This window comes from Oncorhynchus mykiss, chromosome 4 (genome assembly GCF_013265735.2).
Source record: "Oncorhynchus mykiss isolate Arlee chromosome 4, USDA_OmykA_1.1, whole genome shotgun sequence".
NCBI classification, from domain to species: domain Eukaryota; kingdom Metazoa; phylum Chordata; class Actinopteri; order Salmoniformes; family Salmonidae; genus Oncorhynchus; species Oncorhynchus mykiss.
Window position 1 is genome coordinate 8,089,844 of NC_048568.1, and position 16,805 is coordinate 8,106,648.

The 16,805-nt window shown below is 41.8% G+C and overlaps 1 protein-coding gene across 1 annotated transcript in view; it reads left to right on the top strand.

Annotated features, from left to right (window-relative positions):
- The window catches only part of LOC100136711 (Rhag), a 28,652-nt gene extending 14,655 nt beyond the window's left edge, over nucleotides 1-13,997 (top strand). The window contains exons 2-10 of the mRNA NM_001124674.2: nucleotides 3,257-3,440; nucleotides 6,672-6,822; nucleotides 7,454-7,601; nucleotides 11,408-11,574; nucleotides 11,981-12,118; nucleotides 12,527-12,648; nucleotides 12,943-13,013; nucleotides 13,149-13,222; nucleotides 13,601-13,997. Of these exons, the coding sequence (NP_001118146.1) occupies nucleotides 3,257-3,440; nucleotides 6,672-6,822; nucleotides 7,454-7,601; nucleotides 11,408-11,574; nucleotides 11,981-12,118; nucleotides 12,527-12,648; nucleotides 12,943-13,013; nucleotides 13,149-13,222; nucleotides 13,601-13,669 (1,124 nt within the window). The 3' untranslated portion in view covers nucleotides 13,670-13,997. The remainder of the gene's footprint in view (nucleotides 1-3,256; nucleotides 3,441-6,671; nucleotides 6,823-7,453; nucleotides 7,602-11,407; nucleotides 11,575-11,980; nucleotides 12,119-12,526; nucleotides 12,649-12,942; nucleotides 13,014-13,148; nucleotides 13,223-13,600) is intronic.
- Nucleotides 13,998-16,805: the final 2,808 nt, after the last annotated feature.

The following is a 16,805-nucleotide window of genomic DNA, read 5'->3' on the forward strand; positions in this document are numbered from 1 at the left end:
GTCAATCATGGTTACCTGCAAGGAAACACGTGCGGTCATCATTGCTTTGCACAAAAAGGGCTTCACAGGCAAGGATATTGCTGCCAGTAAGATTGCACCTAAATCAACCATTTATCGGATCACCAAGAACTTCAAGGAGAGCGGTTCAATTGTTGTGAAGAAGGCTTCAGGGCACCCAAGAAAGTCCAGCAAGCGCCAGGACCGTCTCCTAAAGTTGATTTATCTGCAGGATCGGGCATCATCAGTACAGAGCTTGCTCAGGAATGACAGCAGGCAGGTGTGAGTGCATCTGCATGCACAAGTGAGGCAAGGACTTTTGGAGGATGGCCTGGTGTCAAGAAGGGCAGCAAAGAAGCCTCTTATCTCCAGGAAAAACATCAGGGACAGACAGATATTCTGCAAAAGGTACAGGGATTGGACTGCTGAGGACTGATGTAAAGTCATTTTCTCTGATGAATCCCCTTTCTGATTGTTTGGGGCATACAGAATAAAGCATGTGAGGTGAGCACTACCATCAGTCCTGTGTCGTGCCAACAGTAAAGCATCCTGAGACCATTCATGTGTGGGGTTGCTTCTCTGCCAAGGGAGTGGGCTCACTCACAATTTTGCCTAAGAACACAGCCATGAATAAAGAATGGTACCAACACATCCTCCGAGAGCAACTTATCCCAACCATCCAGGAACAGTTTGGTGATGAACAATGCCCTTTCCAGCATGATGGAGCACCTTGCCATAAGGCAAAAGTGATAACTAAGTGGCTCGGGGAACAAAACATCGATATTTTGGGTCCATGGCCAGGAAACTCCCCAGACCTCAATCCCATTGAGAACTTGAGGTCAACCCTCAAGAGGCAGGTGGACAAACAAAAACCCACAAATTCTGACAAACTCCAAGCATTGATTATGCAAGAATGGGCTGCCATCAGTCAGGATGTGGCCAAGAAGTGAATTGACAGTATGCCAAGGCGGATTGCAGAGGTCTTAAAAAAGAAGGGTCAACACTGCAAATATTGACTCTTTGCATCAACTTCATGTAATTGTCAATAAAAGCCTTAGACACTTATGAAATGCTTGTAATTATACTTCAGTATTCCATAGTAACATCTGGCAAAAATATCTAAAGACACTGAAGCAGCAAACTTTGTGGAAATGTATATGTGTGTCATTCTCAATACTTTTGGCCAAGACTGTATATATCTTATATCTTATCTTACATATTTTACATTGTTCAGACTTTGATATCAGGGAAAATATTGAATAGATTTTAGTTATTTGTTTGTTACCGGATAGGCGCGGGTGTTCTGGCCAGTGCCAGAGGGGTTATAATGTATCCTATGACGTCTCGGAGGCATTGCATAAGTAATACTAAACCTGATTATAATCATGGTCCAGTGCGCTGAATCTCATCCATAGCAATACAATGCACTCCTGGGTAGAAAGAGACAGTCACATGTAAACACGATAATGAGTGAGGAATTCATGGACTTCTAATTTGAGACAAAATCTGTTTAGAAGAGCTAACCTTCCTGTTTATTCTGTCTCTATCACTGTGTGGCAGAAAGAGGGAGCCTCCGAACAAACTCAACTCTTAAATGAATTGCCAGTTACAACAATCCCTCTACAACTGCCTAAAATGTAGCATCGGTTTTTACTTATAGTAAGGCCTGGTATGGCACAGAGACACATACAGAGAAAGAGATGTGTATGGCACTGGAATGGCATGCTGGTAGACATGTTTTTTGGAGAGTCATACACAGCTTACATAGAGTACATAGAGTAGTCATATATAGTCACAGACAAAAAAAGACAACGGACCTATCGGGCTAGTCTATGCTGCACCTAAGCCCCCCAACCACCAACCCCACACCCTGTATTCCATTACTTACCCAGGACAGTCTGGGTGGTGACTGTTTGCCTAAGTCCCTTTTTTAAATATATTTTTTTACCTTTATTTAAGTCAGTTAAGATAAAAATTCTTATTTTCAATGACGGCCTAGGAACAGTGGGTTAACTGCCTGTTCAGGAGCAGAATGGCAGATTTGTACCTTGTCAGCTCAGGGCTTTGAACTTGCAACCTTCCGGTTGCTAGTCCACCGCTCCTACCACTATGCTACCCTACCCAGCTTCCCTGACAACCACAATGCTAACTTCCCACCACAATGCTAACCAGACCTGGGGAAACAAGGACTATTGTTTCCACATTCTGCAAACGGCCACACCTTGATGTACTTTCCAGATGAGGACCCGTCATCCATCGCACAATGACTGGTCACTTTTGGGAATTGGGAGTCTGGCTTCCTGCGGTCAGGCATTTCAGGGAAGAGAACCTTTTCTGAGTGTCGAGCGAGAGTGGGAGTAGAGTGTGTGGGTGGGAGTGGGAGTGGAGCTTGGAGAATTAGGATTGTTCCTCCAGCAGCGGTGGACAAACCGTTTTAAGCTCCACGCACCTACGTACGTACGCACACACATACACACATTTGGTCAGTCTCTTGGGCCAGTAGCCTGATCCTTATCTGCAGAAACTCGGATAGTGCTCACATCCTGCTGTCCGCACACACAGTGAGCTAAAGTCCTTATAAATAAAGTCTGTCCTCTTGTATACATCAATCTAAACATGCATAAAGTGCGAGCACAGGGATCCATCTATTAAGTTTAGAAGACTTGGTTAAGATCATGTGATCCCAGTGAATGGAACAGTGTAAGGCTACTGACATGACACATCAAACTGGGTTATTGGGAGCCTGAGTTCTCAGTATCCCATTCACAGACTAATCTAATTGGTCTTCCCTCCTCAGGATTTCCATTGACCCCCTCATGGGGATAGGGGTTACTAATGTTGCTGCACAATCCAATGCGGGTGCTCTGTGAATCATTTGAGCAGCCAAAGGCAAAGCAACATAATGAATGGAATATTTACACACTACTAATAGCCCTAGGTTTTGATCAATAGCTAGACTGTCAACTGATTTGAATGTCTTTGACGTGTTGTAATAGAGGATTATACTCACATAGCAAGCCCTCCCAGGGTTTTATTCATTTGTTATAGTTTTCATTCACTATTCATTCAAAGTGAATAAATCATACGGGGCCTGTTTTATAGAGAAAAAATGCAATGATATTATGTTAACACTACCACCAACGTGTTTTTGGATTTCATGTGAATTTAAAATGTTAAGATCTCTGCCATTTTGGAAGTCACTTTTTTTTATGAATCAAACTCCACTGAGCTGACCTCTGACCTGCCATTTGTTCCCCAGTGTTCCAGGATGTCCACGTTATGATCTTCATTGGCTTTGGCTTCCTGATGACGTTTCTGAAGAGATATGGCTTCAGCAGCGTGGGCCTCAACCTGCTCCTGGCCGCCTTCGCTCTGCAGTGGGGTCTGATCATGCAAGGCCTCTGGCACCTGGACGACGGCAAGATCAAAGTCTCCATCTTCAAGTAAATAATAATAATAAATAAAGCTAGCAGTATCATCATAGTACCCATGATATAAGACATCTTCAAGTAAATAGAACATAGACATTACCAAAACCGTCAAAACCAATAATCAGCTTGCAGTAATAGCACATGTACGTACAGTTGAAGTCTGAAGTTTACATACACCATAGCCAAATACATTTAAACTCAGTGTTTCACAATTCCTGACATTTAATCCTAGTAAAAATTCTGTTTTAGGTCAGTTAGGATCACCACTTTATTTTAAGAATGTGAAATGTCAGAATAATAATAGAGAGAATGATTTATTTCAGCTTTTATTTCTTTCATCTCATTCCCAGTGGGTCAGAAGTTTACATACACTCACTTGGTATTTGGTAGCATTGCCTTTAAATTGTTTAACTTGGGTCAAACGTTTTGGGTAGCCTTCCACAACCTTCCCCATTAAGTTGGGTGAATTACGGCCCATTCCTCCTGACAGAGCTGGTTGTAACTGAGTCCGGTTTGTAAGGCCTCCTTGTTCGCACAAGCTTTTTCAGTTCTGCCCACAAATGTTCTATAGGATTGAGGTCAGGGCTTTGGTGATGGCCACTCCAATACCTTGACTTTGTTGTCCTTAAGCCATTTTGCCACAACATTGGAAGTATGCTTGGGGTCATTGTCCATTTGGAAGACCCATTTGCGACCAAGCTTTAACTTCCTGACTGATGTCTTGAGATGTTACTTCAATATATCGACATAATTTTCTTTCCTCATGATGCCATCAAATTTGTGAAGTGCACCAGGCCCTCCTGCAGCAAAGCACCCACACAATATGATGCTGCAACCCCCGTGCTTCACAGTTGGGATGGTGTTCTTCGGCTTGCAAGCCTCCCCCTTTTTCCTCCAAGCATAACAATGTTCATTATGGCCAAACAGTTATATTTTTGTTTCATCAGACCAGAGGACATTTCTCCAAAAAGTACGATCTTTGTCCCCATGTGCAGTTGCAAACCATAGTCTGGCTTTTTTATAGCGATTTTGGAAGCAGTGGCTTCTTCCTTGCTGAGTGGCCTTTCAGGTTATGTCGATATAGGACTCGTTTTACTGTGGATATAGATACTTTTGGACCTGTTTCCTCCAGCATCTTCACAAAGTCCTTTGCTGTTACTCTGGGATTGATTTGCACATTTCGCACCAAAGTACGTTCATCTCTGGGAGACAGAACGCGTCTCCTTCCTGAGCGGTATGATGGCTGCGTGGTCCCATGTTGTTTATACTTGCGCACTATTGTTTGTACAGATGAATGTGGTACCTTCAGGCATTTCGAAATTGCTCCCAAGGATGAACCAGACTTGTGGAGGTCTTGGCTGATTTCTTTTGATTTTCCCATGATGTCAAGAAAAGAGGCACTGGGATTGAAGGTAGTCCTTGAAATACATCCACAGGTAAACCTCAAATTGACTCAAATGATATCAATTAGCATATCAGAAGCTTCTAAAGCCACGGCATCATTTTCTGGAATGTTCCAAGCTGTTTAAAAGCACAGTCAACTTAGTGTATGTAAACTTGTGACCCAATGGAATTGTGATACAGTGAGTTATTAGTGAAATAATCTGTCTGTAAACAATTTCGGGAAAAATTACTTATGTCATGCACAAAGTAGATGTCCTAATCGACTTGCCAAAACTATAGTTTGTTAACAAGACATTTGTGGAGTGGTTGAAAAACGAGTTTTAATGACCCCAACCTAAGTGTATGTAAACTTCCGACTTTAACTGTACACATTAGATGACAGTCGTAGAGAAGCCTTCTACTCTAGACACATTAACCTTTCTAGTGCGGAACCCCTCGACAACATTCCGCTGAAAAGGCAGCACGCGTAATTTAAAACGTTTTTTTTAGAAATATGTAACTTTCACACATTAACAAGTCCAATACAGCAAATGAAAGATAAACATAAGGTTAATCTACCCATCGTGTCCGATTTCAAAAATGCTTTACAGCTAAAGCACAACCTGTGATTATGTTAGGTCATAGCCAAGTCGAAAAAACACACAGCCATTTTCCCAGCCAAAGATAGGAGTCACAGAAATATAGATAAAATGAATAACTAAACTTTGATGATCTTCATCAGATAACACTCATAGGACATCATGTTACACAATACATGTATGTTTTGTTCGATAATGTGCATATTTATATCCAAAAATCTCAGTTTACATTGGCGCCTTACGTGCAGTAATGTTTTGATTCCAAAACTTCCAGTGATTTTGCAAAAATACTCATAATAAACATTGATAAAATATACAAGTGTTAAAAGATAAACTTCTCCTTTAATTACCTTTGATGATCTTCATTAGAAGGCACTCCCAGGAATCCCAGTTCGACAATAAATGACTGATTTGTTCCATAAAGTTCCATCATTTATGTCCAAATAGCCACTTGTTGTTAGCGTGTTCAGCCCAGTAATCCATCTTCATGAGGCGCAGGCACTTCATCCAGACAAAAACTCAAAAAGTTCCGTTACAGTCCTTTAGAAACATGTCAAACGATGTATGGAATCAATCGTCAGGATGAAATTAACATAAAACATCAATAATGTTCCAACCGGAGAATTCCTTTGTCTTCAGAAAAGCACTGGAACGAGAAGGAACTCTGTCGGGAGCGCGCGTCATGAGACCAAGGCTCTCTGCCAGACCACTGACTCAAAGAGGTCTCATGAGCCCCTCCTTTATAGTAGAATACTCAAATGAGTTTCTAAAGATGGTTGAAATCTAGTGGAAGCCCTAAGAAGTGCAACCTCATCCAAATCTCAATGTGTATTCAGTAGGCCAAGCTTTGAAAAACTACAAACCTTAGATATCCCACCTCCTGGTTGGATTCTTCTCAGGTTTTCACCTGCCATATGAGTTCTGTTATACTCAGACATCATTCAAACAATTTTCAAAACTTCAGAGTGTTTTCTATCCAATACTACTAATAATATGCATATATTAGCATCTGGGACAGAGTAAGAGGCAGTTCACTCGGGGCACGCTATTCATCCAAAAGTGAAAATGCTGCCCCCTATCCCAAAAAGGTTAATACAGCAACAGAACGGGTAGAATGAATGAAGCTAGCATTAGTGGTACGTGCACAAGATAGAGGACAATCATAGAGAAGTGTTCTGTTCTAGTGTTAACAAGACATCTCTCGCGCTCTCTTTCTCTCTCTTCACTCCCTCCTACTCGTCCTCTCCCTCCTCACCATAAGGATGATCAATGCAGATTTCAGCACAGCCACCGTTCTCATCTCATTTGGGGCAGTGCTGGGTAAAACCAGTCCTGTCCAGCTCCTCATCATGACCATCCTGGAGATCACCATCTTCAGCATCAACGAACATCTGGTGGCCGAAATCCTGGAGGTCAGTGCACTTCACCATAATCTCAGATCCCAGAACTAACCCTTATTCTAACAGTCTGTCACAACAAACTAACTTCAACCTTGTCCACTCATCTAAGAACTTGTGAACATGAAAAACACTATACTAGAAAATTATATTAGTTAATACAGTTCAATAAGCAATATTGTGTGCAATCTTGTGAGTAGCAGCAAAGACTGTGTGAATCTCCTGTTGACCCATATATGTGTACTATCTGTTTACCTGGGACCTTATACACCTGGCCCATAACCCTAGTGAGACTGCCCTCTAGTGGTGAGAAGTGACAGCCCAAGATAACTGCGATCAGACAAGATTCATCCTGAATCCAAAAGGGCTCAGACAAATATAACCACAGCGTAAATTCTTAGGGATGAACCTACAAAGGGAAAAATATATCTAGGTCAATTTTATTTGATATTCTTGAATCAGTCCAATCCTGTACCCAACTTATCAGTGCACAAGATTTGCTTGGGAATGTGCAGAGGTGTGAAGGATGGGTGATTGACAGGTGACTGAGGTTACTAGCAGACTAAGGAGAAAGTTAGGTTAGTAGGGCTGTTCTTTTTTTTTACAACATGAACTAACTACTTTATATGGTTTGTCCCACTCACAGGCCAATGATGTTGGGGCCTCCATGATTATCCATGCCTTTGGGGCGTACTTCGGTCTCGCAGTGGCCCGCATGCTGTACCGGCCAGCTCTGAGGAACAGCCATGAGAACGATGGCTCTGTTTACCACTCTGACCTCTTCGCCATGATCGGTAAGAGCAGCTCACATGACAGTCATCAAGATCAATGCATTTTAGCCTCCCGTGTGGCACAGCGGTAAAAGGCACTGCATCGCAGTGCTAGAGGCGTCACTACAGACCCGGGTTTGATCCGGGCTGTGTCGCAGCCGGCCGTGAACGGGAGACCCATGAGGCAGCGCACAATTGGCCCAGCGTCGTCCGGGTTAGGGGACTTCGGTCGCCAGTTGTATGTTGTTTCCTCTGACACATTGGTGCAGCTGGCTTCTGGGTTAAGCAAGCAGTGTGTCAAGATGCAGTGCAGCTTGGAGGGGTCGTGTTTCGGAGGACGCATAGCTCTTGACCTTTGCCTCTCCGTACGGAGTTGCAGCAATGGGACAAGCCTGCAACTACCAATTGGATATCATGAAATTGGGGACTAAAAAATGTATCATAATAATCTATGCATTTTATTGATTAGTGTAGACCACATATGTCAGAGTCAAGGCCCGCGGGCCACATCCGGCCCGCAAGAAGGTTTTTTACGGCCCCTGGGATGATCTTGATTTATTATTAGAACCGGCCCGCAGCAAGCCGGCAGCCCGCAGATCTTTTACACGCACCAATACTACATTTCCCACAATGCAAAGGTGACGCACCGAGCAGTAGGCTGCTTCATTTCAATATTTATTGGCACAGCAGTCGTCAGCATCACAGTAAAATTAACTTTCAGATACCCATCAAAAATGGCAAAACGGAAGGTGGATACTGAGAACCGGGGGTTTCAAACAAGGTGGGAGTCGGAGTATATGTTCACGAAGGTAGCTGGAAAACCTGTGTGTCTTCTGTGTGGAGAAAGTGTGGCGGTACTGAAAGAGTATAATCTGAGACGACATTATGAAACGAAACACGCGGACAAAAACAAGAATATGGACATGGAACAAAGGCTACAAAAGGCAGAGGAATTAAAACGAGGCCTCAAATCTCGACAGGCTCTGTTCAAAAAAGCCAAATCACAAGGCCAGGCTGCTGTCAAGGCCAGTTTTATTTTGGCAGAAGAGATCGCTAAATCAGCCCGGCCATTTACGGAGGGGGATTTCATCAAAAACTGCATGATTAAAGTTTGTGACGAAGTTTGCCCAGAAAAAAGGCAACTCTTTTTAAATGTGAGTCTGAGCAGAAACACCATTGCCGAGAGAGTAGACCAGTTGTCCATCAATCTAAAAGAGCAGCTTGTGAAAAAGGGAAAAGATTTTATTGCATATTCCTTGGCTGTGGATGAGAGCACCGACATTTCTGACATTGCCCAGTTGTCAATTTTCATCCGCGGAGTGGACTCCAACCTAAGCGTGACAGAGGAGTTTTTGGCTTTACGTCCTATGCATGGCACAACTACGGGGCATGATTTGTATGAAGAGGTGTCAAGATGTGTAAATGAGATGGAGCTGCCTTGGGAAAAACTCGTGGGTTTGACAACCGACGGAGCACCTGCGATGTGTGGACACAGGAGCGGACTGGTGGCGAAGATACGGGAAAAGATGCAAGAGGAAAACGCGACAGGTGAGCTGACAGCTTATCATTGTATCATACACCAGGAAGCGTTGTGCGGTAAAGCCTTGAAAATGGAGCATGTAATGAGCATCATCACGTGCACAGTTAACTTTATCAGAGCCAAAGGTTTGAATCACCGCCAGTTCAAGGCATTTCTGACGGAGTTAGAAACGGAGCATGGTGATTTGCCTTATCACACAGAGGTGCGATGGCTAAGCCAGGGAAAGGTGCTTCAAAGATGTTTCGAGCTTCGTGAGGAGATTTGTCTGTTCTTGGACAGCAAAGGGAAAGACACAACACAACTCCGAGACGAAATGTTTCTGTGTGAAATGGCTTTTCTGTGTGACATTACGAGTCATCTGAATGCAATAAACTTGCAGCTGCAGGGTCGGGATCGTGTCATCTCTGATATGTACAGTACAGTGAAGGCATTTAAAACCAAACTGACTCTGTGGGAGACGCAGATGCGGAAAGAAAATTTGAGCCACTTTCCCAGCTGCCAGACCATGAAAGAGAAGCTCTCTACCAGTGCGTTCCCGAGCACACAGTTGGCTGATAAAATAGGTATGCTTTCCGCTGACTTTCGACGCCGATTTGCTGACTTTGAAGCACAAAAAAGCAGGTTGGAACTGCTCGGTAACCCATTTGCTGTTGACGTGGAAAGCTCACCACCAAACCTCCAAATGGAGTTGATTGACCTCCAATGCAATGATGCACTGAGGGCAAAATATGCGGCAGTGGGTGCTGCGGAGTTCGCCCGTTTCCTCCCCGGCACAATGCCCCAGCTGCGCATCCAGGCTGCTCAAACGTTGTCTATGTTTGGCAGCACATACCTGTGTGAACAACTGTTTTCTTTGATGAACCTGAACAAAACATCACACAGAAGTCGACTTACTGCTGAACACCTCCACTCAATTCTGAGGATTTCTTCAGCTCAGAGCCTTACCCCGAACATTGATGAACTTGTGGAAAAGATGGGACACCACCAAGTATCACCCTCAACCTCAAACAAGTGAACATTACTGTGCAATCACATATTTAGAGTTTTTACTCAGTTCAAGTTTAAAAGTTAAAATGTAATATTTGTTTTCACTGCATGTTACTTCTCCTTAAACAAAGTGTTGTTTTTGATTAATAGATTTTTGCACTTTATTTTTTTGTATTTCAATCCAATTATATTTTTAAAATATTTCAGTTGAGTGGATGATAGAAAATTGCTATTATTGTTTTTTCTTTGAAGTAAATTTAGCCCACTTTTGCTAAAATAGAAAATATAGTCTACTGATGGTGCCTTGAATACCGGTTTCTTTCATTTAATGTTCATGTTATGGGGATATTTATATAAAGGAAATTTGTCTTTTGTGTCTGTTGAAAATTAAAGATTACTGACAGAGCCATAAGAAAATATTGCTTTATTTATCTGATCATATTGTAATATATTTGTTAGGTTTTCAGTAGGTTCAATTAGGTTCACTAGACTATATGCGTCATTTAAAAATTTTTCAATGAACATTCGAACAGTCCGGCCCTCGTCTTGTAGCTGATTTTTTTATTTGGCCCTCCGTCCATTTGACTTTGACACCCCTGGTGTAGACAGTCCCTAACAACTGTTATAGATTAAAGAGTAGTAGATAGAGCCGCAAAATATTTTTAAAATGTTCTTTGGAACACTAGAAATAACAATTCAGCAATAAGGGTGTTCTAAGTATCAAGCATCTCAGAGTAGGAGTACTGATTTTAGTATCATTTTTTATTTGTATTTATTTTACTAGGAAAGTCAGTTAAGAACAAATTCTTATTTACAATGACAACCTACCGGGGAACTTCCTGTGCCTTGTTCAGGGGGAGAACAACAGATTTCTTATCTTGTAAACTTCAATCCATCAACACTTTCGGTTGCTGGCCCAACGCTCTAACCACTAGGCTATTCGCCGCGCCACTTTTAGATCACAATTAATGGGATTGCATGGACAGGGGGACCTGAACCTAGATTACCATTCCTACTCTGAGACGCTTGATACATACGGCTCCTGGTGTCTGTTTGCGCTGTACATTTTATCACAGGGGAAGGGGAAGGGGAAGCTCCCCCAAATCATAGTCTCAGTCACCACCTAGTGGAAATACAGTGTATCACTTCTAAAACTCACTGTATTATAAAAACAGTGACACTAGCAGGCATAATTCTGTTCAATGTAGTTTCAATATATTTAATACATCACTTTTTGTTTATATATTTTAGAATTAACTAAAGTAGCAGACAAATAAAAATCCTCCTTGAATATCTTCTCCAGGTACCGTGTTCCTCTGGATGTTCTGGCCCAGTTTCAACTCTGCCATCGCTGAATCTGGCACTGATCAGCTCATGGCGGTGACCAACACCTACTTCTCTCTGGCTGCCTGCGTACTCTCTGCCTATGCCGTCTCCAGCTTGGTGGAGCACAAAGGGAAACTGGACATGGCGAGTCTTCCAATGCTTCATTCAAACCACAAAGGGTCACAGCAAATCTGTAGATTGTTTACTTTCTTTCAATTGATTTTGACTTGTTTATGTTCAAACAAGAATATTGAGTGTGTGCGCGTGTATTGTGTGTCTTTGGGAAAGAGACAATAAAATCTCACACAGCACCTACTATAGCATAGCTCACTACAGACCCGGGTTTAATCCCGGGCTGTAGCACAACTGGCAGTGATCGGGAGTCCCATAGGGCGGCGCACAATTGGCCCAGCGTCGTCCGGGTTAGGGGAGAGTTTGGCCGGGGTAGGCCGCCATTGTAAATAAGAATTTGTTTTTAACTGACTTGCCAAGTTTAATAAAGGTTAAATAAAATATAAAATAAAAAAAGATGCTTCTGTGTCTTCCATAGGTCCACATCCAGAATGCCACTCTGGCAGGAGGTGTTGCCGTGGGAACCTGCGCTGACATGGACATCGGCCCTTTTGGTGCCATGATCATCGGGTTCGTGGCTGGCATCGTCTCCACCCTGGGCTTCAAGTTCCTCACTGTGAGTTCAAAGGTCACACAAGTCTGAACCAATAGAAAGGGAGATACCTAGTCATAACGGAATGCATTCAACCAAAATGTGTCTTAACCAAAGCCCTCTGAATCAGAGAGGTGCAGAGGGCTGTCTTGATCAACATCATCAGTCCCTGAGGAGTAGTTGTTTTTGTTGGGGGTTAACTGCCTTGCTCAAAGGCAAATCTGGAAAATCTGGTTCTGGTTTGTTAAACGAGTCTTGCCTGCTGGGGAAAAACATGCATTTTAGTCAAAACAATCACCCATCCATCCATGACTGACTAACCTGCCATCAGATGGCTAGAAATATGTTGAAATGAGAGGGCACTAGGGAATATAGAATTTATAGAATTTATAGAATATAGAATTTACACAACTGTTTATCTCTGTGTTTCAGCCAATCCTGGCATCCAACCTGGGCATCCAGGACACCTGTGGTGTCCACAATCTGCACGGCATGCCTGGCATCCTCGGGGGTATTGCTGGCATTGTGGCGGTCGCTCTGGGCAAGAAGAAAGGGTAGGGCTCATCCAATGGCATTCTTCATACTGTATATCTATAAAGGCATTGGATAAATTAATTAGAGGTCTTAGAAATAAAAGGCATTTGAAAAGGAATGATTTTCTAAAGACCTTTGGTAAATGACGATGTATAGTCAATATCAGATACAGATAGTGTAGTTTTTGAACGTCTAATAATTCACTTTTCCGTTAAGGTGTGAACTTGGCCTCAATAATTAGTCTCAAAATAAGGGTCTCTTGCCATAATTACCTAAGTACTGTCATTTTCTCATCTCCGCCATTCTTCCCTCAGGAGTGCTGCCATGCAGGGTGCAGCCCTGGCCTCATCCCTTGGGTTCGCTTTGGTTGGAGGAACTATTACAGGTGTCATTCAAAAAAATCTACATCACATTTGAACAGACAGTTTTCATATTTTATAAAACTATGCAGCTTGTTTTATACGATGCCCGCTGGGAAACATATTTAATAATACTGTTAATAACTTTTCTATTTGTACAGGTCTGATAATGAAGCTTCCATTCTGGGGACAGCCTCCAGATCAGAACTGCTTTGATGATTCCATTTATTGGGAGGTAATAATCTGAAAGAAACAAATACAACACATTATCCTGATCCATGAATGACCATCACTAGCTTACAGTTGAATCAAATGCCTGAGGTATATGGTATAACGTACAGGATGTTACATTATTGGTGTGACACTCATGTAACATTTGACATATCCAGTCCCATAATGTGGCATTAGCCACATATAGATTGTTATTAGTCACACATGGCAAATGTGGCATACTGTCTTGTATTACATTGAACGTGACCACCTGGAGACACACATAAAATATTTGATTTGTAAATTTAAAAAAGACTATCTTATAACAAATATGATTTGGTATAGATTAAATTGTGGCTAAATTCTGAGATCTGTGGCTGACTGAGATGTGACTGTGTTCTAGGTTCCTGGGGAGGAGGAGGAGGAGGGCGAGGAGAGCCTGGCTCACGGAGACCAAAAAGCAGAGGCGTAAAGCTCCCACTCTTTGCTGCACATTCACGACCTACAACCCTCTGAGCTAGAGATGGGAAAGTGAGGAATCATGAACCACACATTAGACATTGGGTGTACTCTATCTCAATAGTCTTAACTGGCTTCCTCTCCTTGTCACCTCTCCTTCATCTAATTGGTAAATCCCTACCAGGACTTCATTCGTCACCCGTCTAATTTCTTGACCATCAGTGCAGAGGACGTAAAGGAGAGAATCTATGTTGTACTATTGAATTCAACCCAGGATGGCCAGTGCTGTGAAATTGTCAGTTATTTTCAACTACTGCATAAATAATTGGATTGATATGAGACAAATTGAGATCATATCGTGATTCATGCTACCTTATTAAGACATCTCTAAATCAACTCGATCAGCAGGGAAATGTTAGCCTATGTTGTACTTTTCTAGGTCCAAACTAGGTCCTCATTGTCCATAGATTTGTACTAAATATTTTAATCTTCAATTGAAGTAGGTCCACTGAAGAGCATTTGGGAAACAAGTCATAGCTCATTATAATTTCAACTAAAGTGTAAGAGGTGGGTGTGTTACATTTTTTTTAATTTTTTTTTACTATTATTAGGTCTCAATGCAATTGAGATAATATTGTAAGGATTTTCTTATCTTAAACAAATAATGTTTACAGAAACTCATTTCAAGCAACATGCTTGCAGTGCTTTGGATGTGTTAGTCTGAAAATTGATTTAAATGAAGGAGCATTTTGATATAAATGATCCTGAATAAGTTGCATTGAAACATGAACTGTTCTTTCACACAATCGGAGGAAAGATACTTTCAGGGATTCTTTTTTTACACTGAATTTGATGACCATGAGCCATTAGAAACTGTATAGAAATAGTAGAAACAGTATATCAAGCTGACAATATCACCAATTGTCTCACATGCTTTGTGACACTATCAAAATGTTAACAGACATTTGTTTTGCCTCATTAGTTAGGGCTATACATTGTATATTTTTCTCAACGTGTCTTTTTATGTCGCCATCCAACTGACATAGCCGATATTGTGTGCTAGGCCTTGTTTAATGAATAAAATCAACTGCTACTTTAGCCTGCTGCAGAGTTAGGCCGCGTGACTGGAGCTCACTACTCCTACTGGAAAGAATCTGATACCAGACCAGGCTGCAAAGTTTAGGCAGTAGCTAAGGGCCAGTATTTATCAAGCGTCTCAGAGTGGGGTGCTGATCTTGGATCAGTTTTACCTTTCTAGATCAGCACTCCTGAGACGCTTGATAAACACGGGCCCAGGTCTCACGGGGAATGGAGCTGGGCAAGAATAGGTTCTGCATTAAGCTACTCCCTGTGTGCATCCAAATACTCTAAGGTTCCCCTTCTTCTACCCCAGTATCCTCACAGCTAAAGTGGAGTTGAGTGTCTTTCATTTTCATTTTTCAAACACAGAAAGTCAATTGAAATCTGACATGTCCAATTAAAAACCGGATAGTCTACATGTCACATGGATTCTGAATAAATGGGGCATGAGAAAGCAAGCCACTAAGAGATTTAGGATACATGAGCTGTCTATATTTCTTTCACTTATTATTGTAACCTCTTAATGCAAAGTGTAGTTAGTTACATAATGGATATAGTCAGTTTCTCTAAATCCCTGCACCTAGGACTAACAATTGTTACTTAGTGATGCAGATCACAAGTATCTCTTTATACACTGAGTGTACAAAACCTTAAGAACACTTTCATCATATTGAGTTGCACCCCCCCCCCCCTTTTTCCCCCAGAATAGTCTCAATTTGTTGGGTCATGGACTCTACAAGGTATCGAAAGCGTTCCACAGGTATGCTGGCCCATGTTGACTCCAATGCTTGACCCCAAAGGTGTTTGATGGGGTTGAAGTCAGGGCTCTGTGCAGACCAGTTAAGTTCTTCCACACCAATCTCAACAAACCACTTCTGTATGGACCTCGCTTTGTGCACGGCGGTATTGTCATGCTGAAACAGGAATGTGCCTTCCCCAAAATGTTGCCACAAAGTTGGAAGCACAGAATCATCTGGAATGTCATTGTATGCTGTAGCATTAACATTTCCCACAGTTGTGTCAAGTTGGCTGGATGTCCTTTAGGTGGTGGACCATTCTTGATACACATGGGAGACTGTTGAGTGTGATAACCCCAGCAGCGTTGCAATTCCCAACACAAACCAGTGTGCCTGGCACCTACTACCATACCCCGTTCAAAGGCACTTAAATATTTTGTCTTGCCTCTTCATCCTCTAAATGGCACACATACACAATCCATGTCTCAATTGCCTCAAGGATGAAACAAAATCCTTCTTTAACCTGTCTCCTCTTCTTCATCTACACTGATTTGAAGTGGATTTAACAAGTTAGATCAATAAGGGATCATAGCATTGACCTGGTCAGTCTATGTCTTGGAAAGAGCAGGTATTTATAATGTTTTGTACACTCAGGCTATATCGCAACCATTTTGTTGAATAAAGTGATACCTGAGAATGCAGGAGGAAAATAGTCAACAATAGTTCCTGTACTAGACCATTGTAGCAGGTAAAGATGAAACTGACTACAGATACACTACATGGCCCAAATGATGCTTGTCTAACATCTCATTCCAAAATCATGGGCATTAAAATGGAGTTGGTCCCACCTTTGTTGCTATAACAGCTTACTTTTGGCCATGTAGTGTAGCTAGCTAGATAAGTAGTACATTTGGCTGATGTAGTAGCCTATGTGTGATTTAGATGTAATGCTTAGAACACCAGCAGGCAATATTTTTTTTTTTTAAATGCTTGATATGACATTTTTTTTTTTAAGTTACAGAAAATTAATATGTATTACATTTTTGTTAATGTATAAATATTTATACTGTAATTTATGAATATGGTTTTATACAATATAAGAGTGACTCTGTCTGTGTTCTTTGACATGATTCCATTGCATTATCACCATCAACATTCTTTTCACAATCAGAACGTAGAAGGCGTGTTGTACATTTTCAAGGGCCAAGACACTAATTGTGCTATCAAGACAATCGGAGCTCTAGAAAGATGCCAGAGAGTCGGATGACCATTCAAAACGAATTTCCCAGTCGGAGCTCGTTTTTTTCATAGTTTCCAGTTGTCGTGAACTAA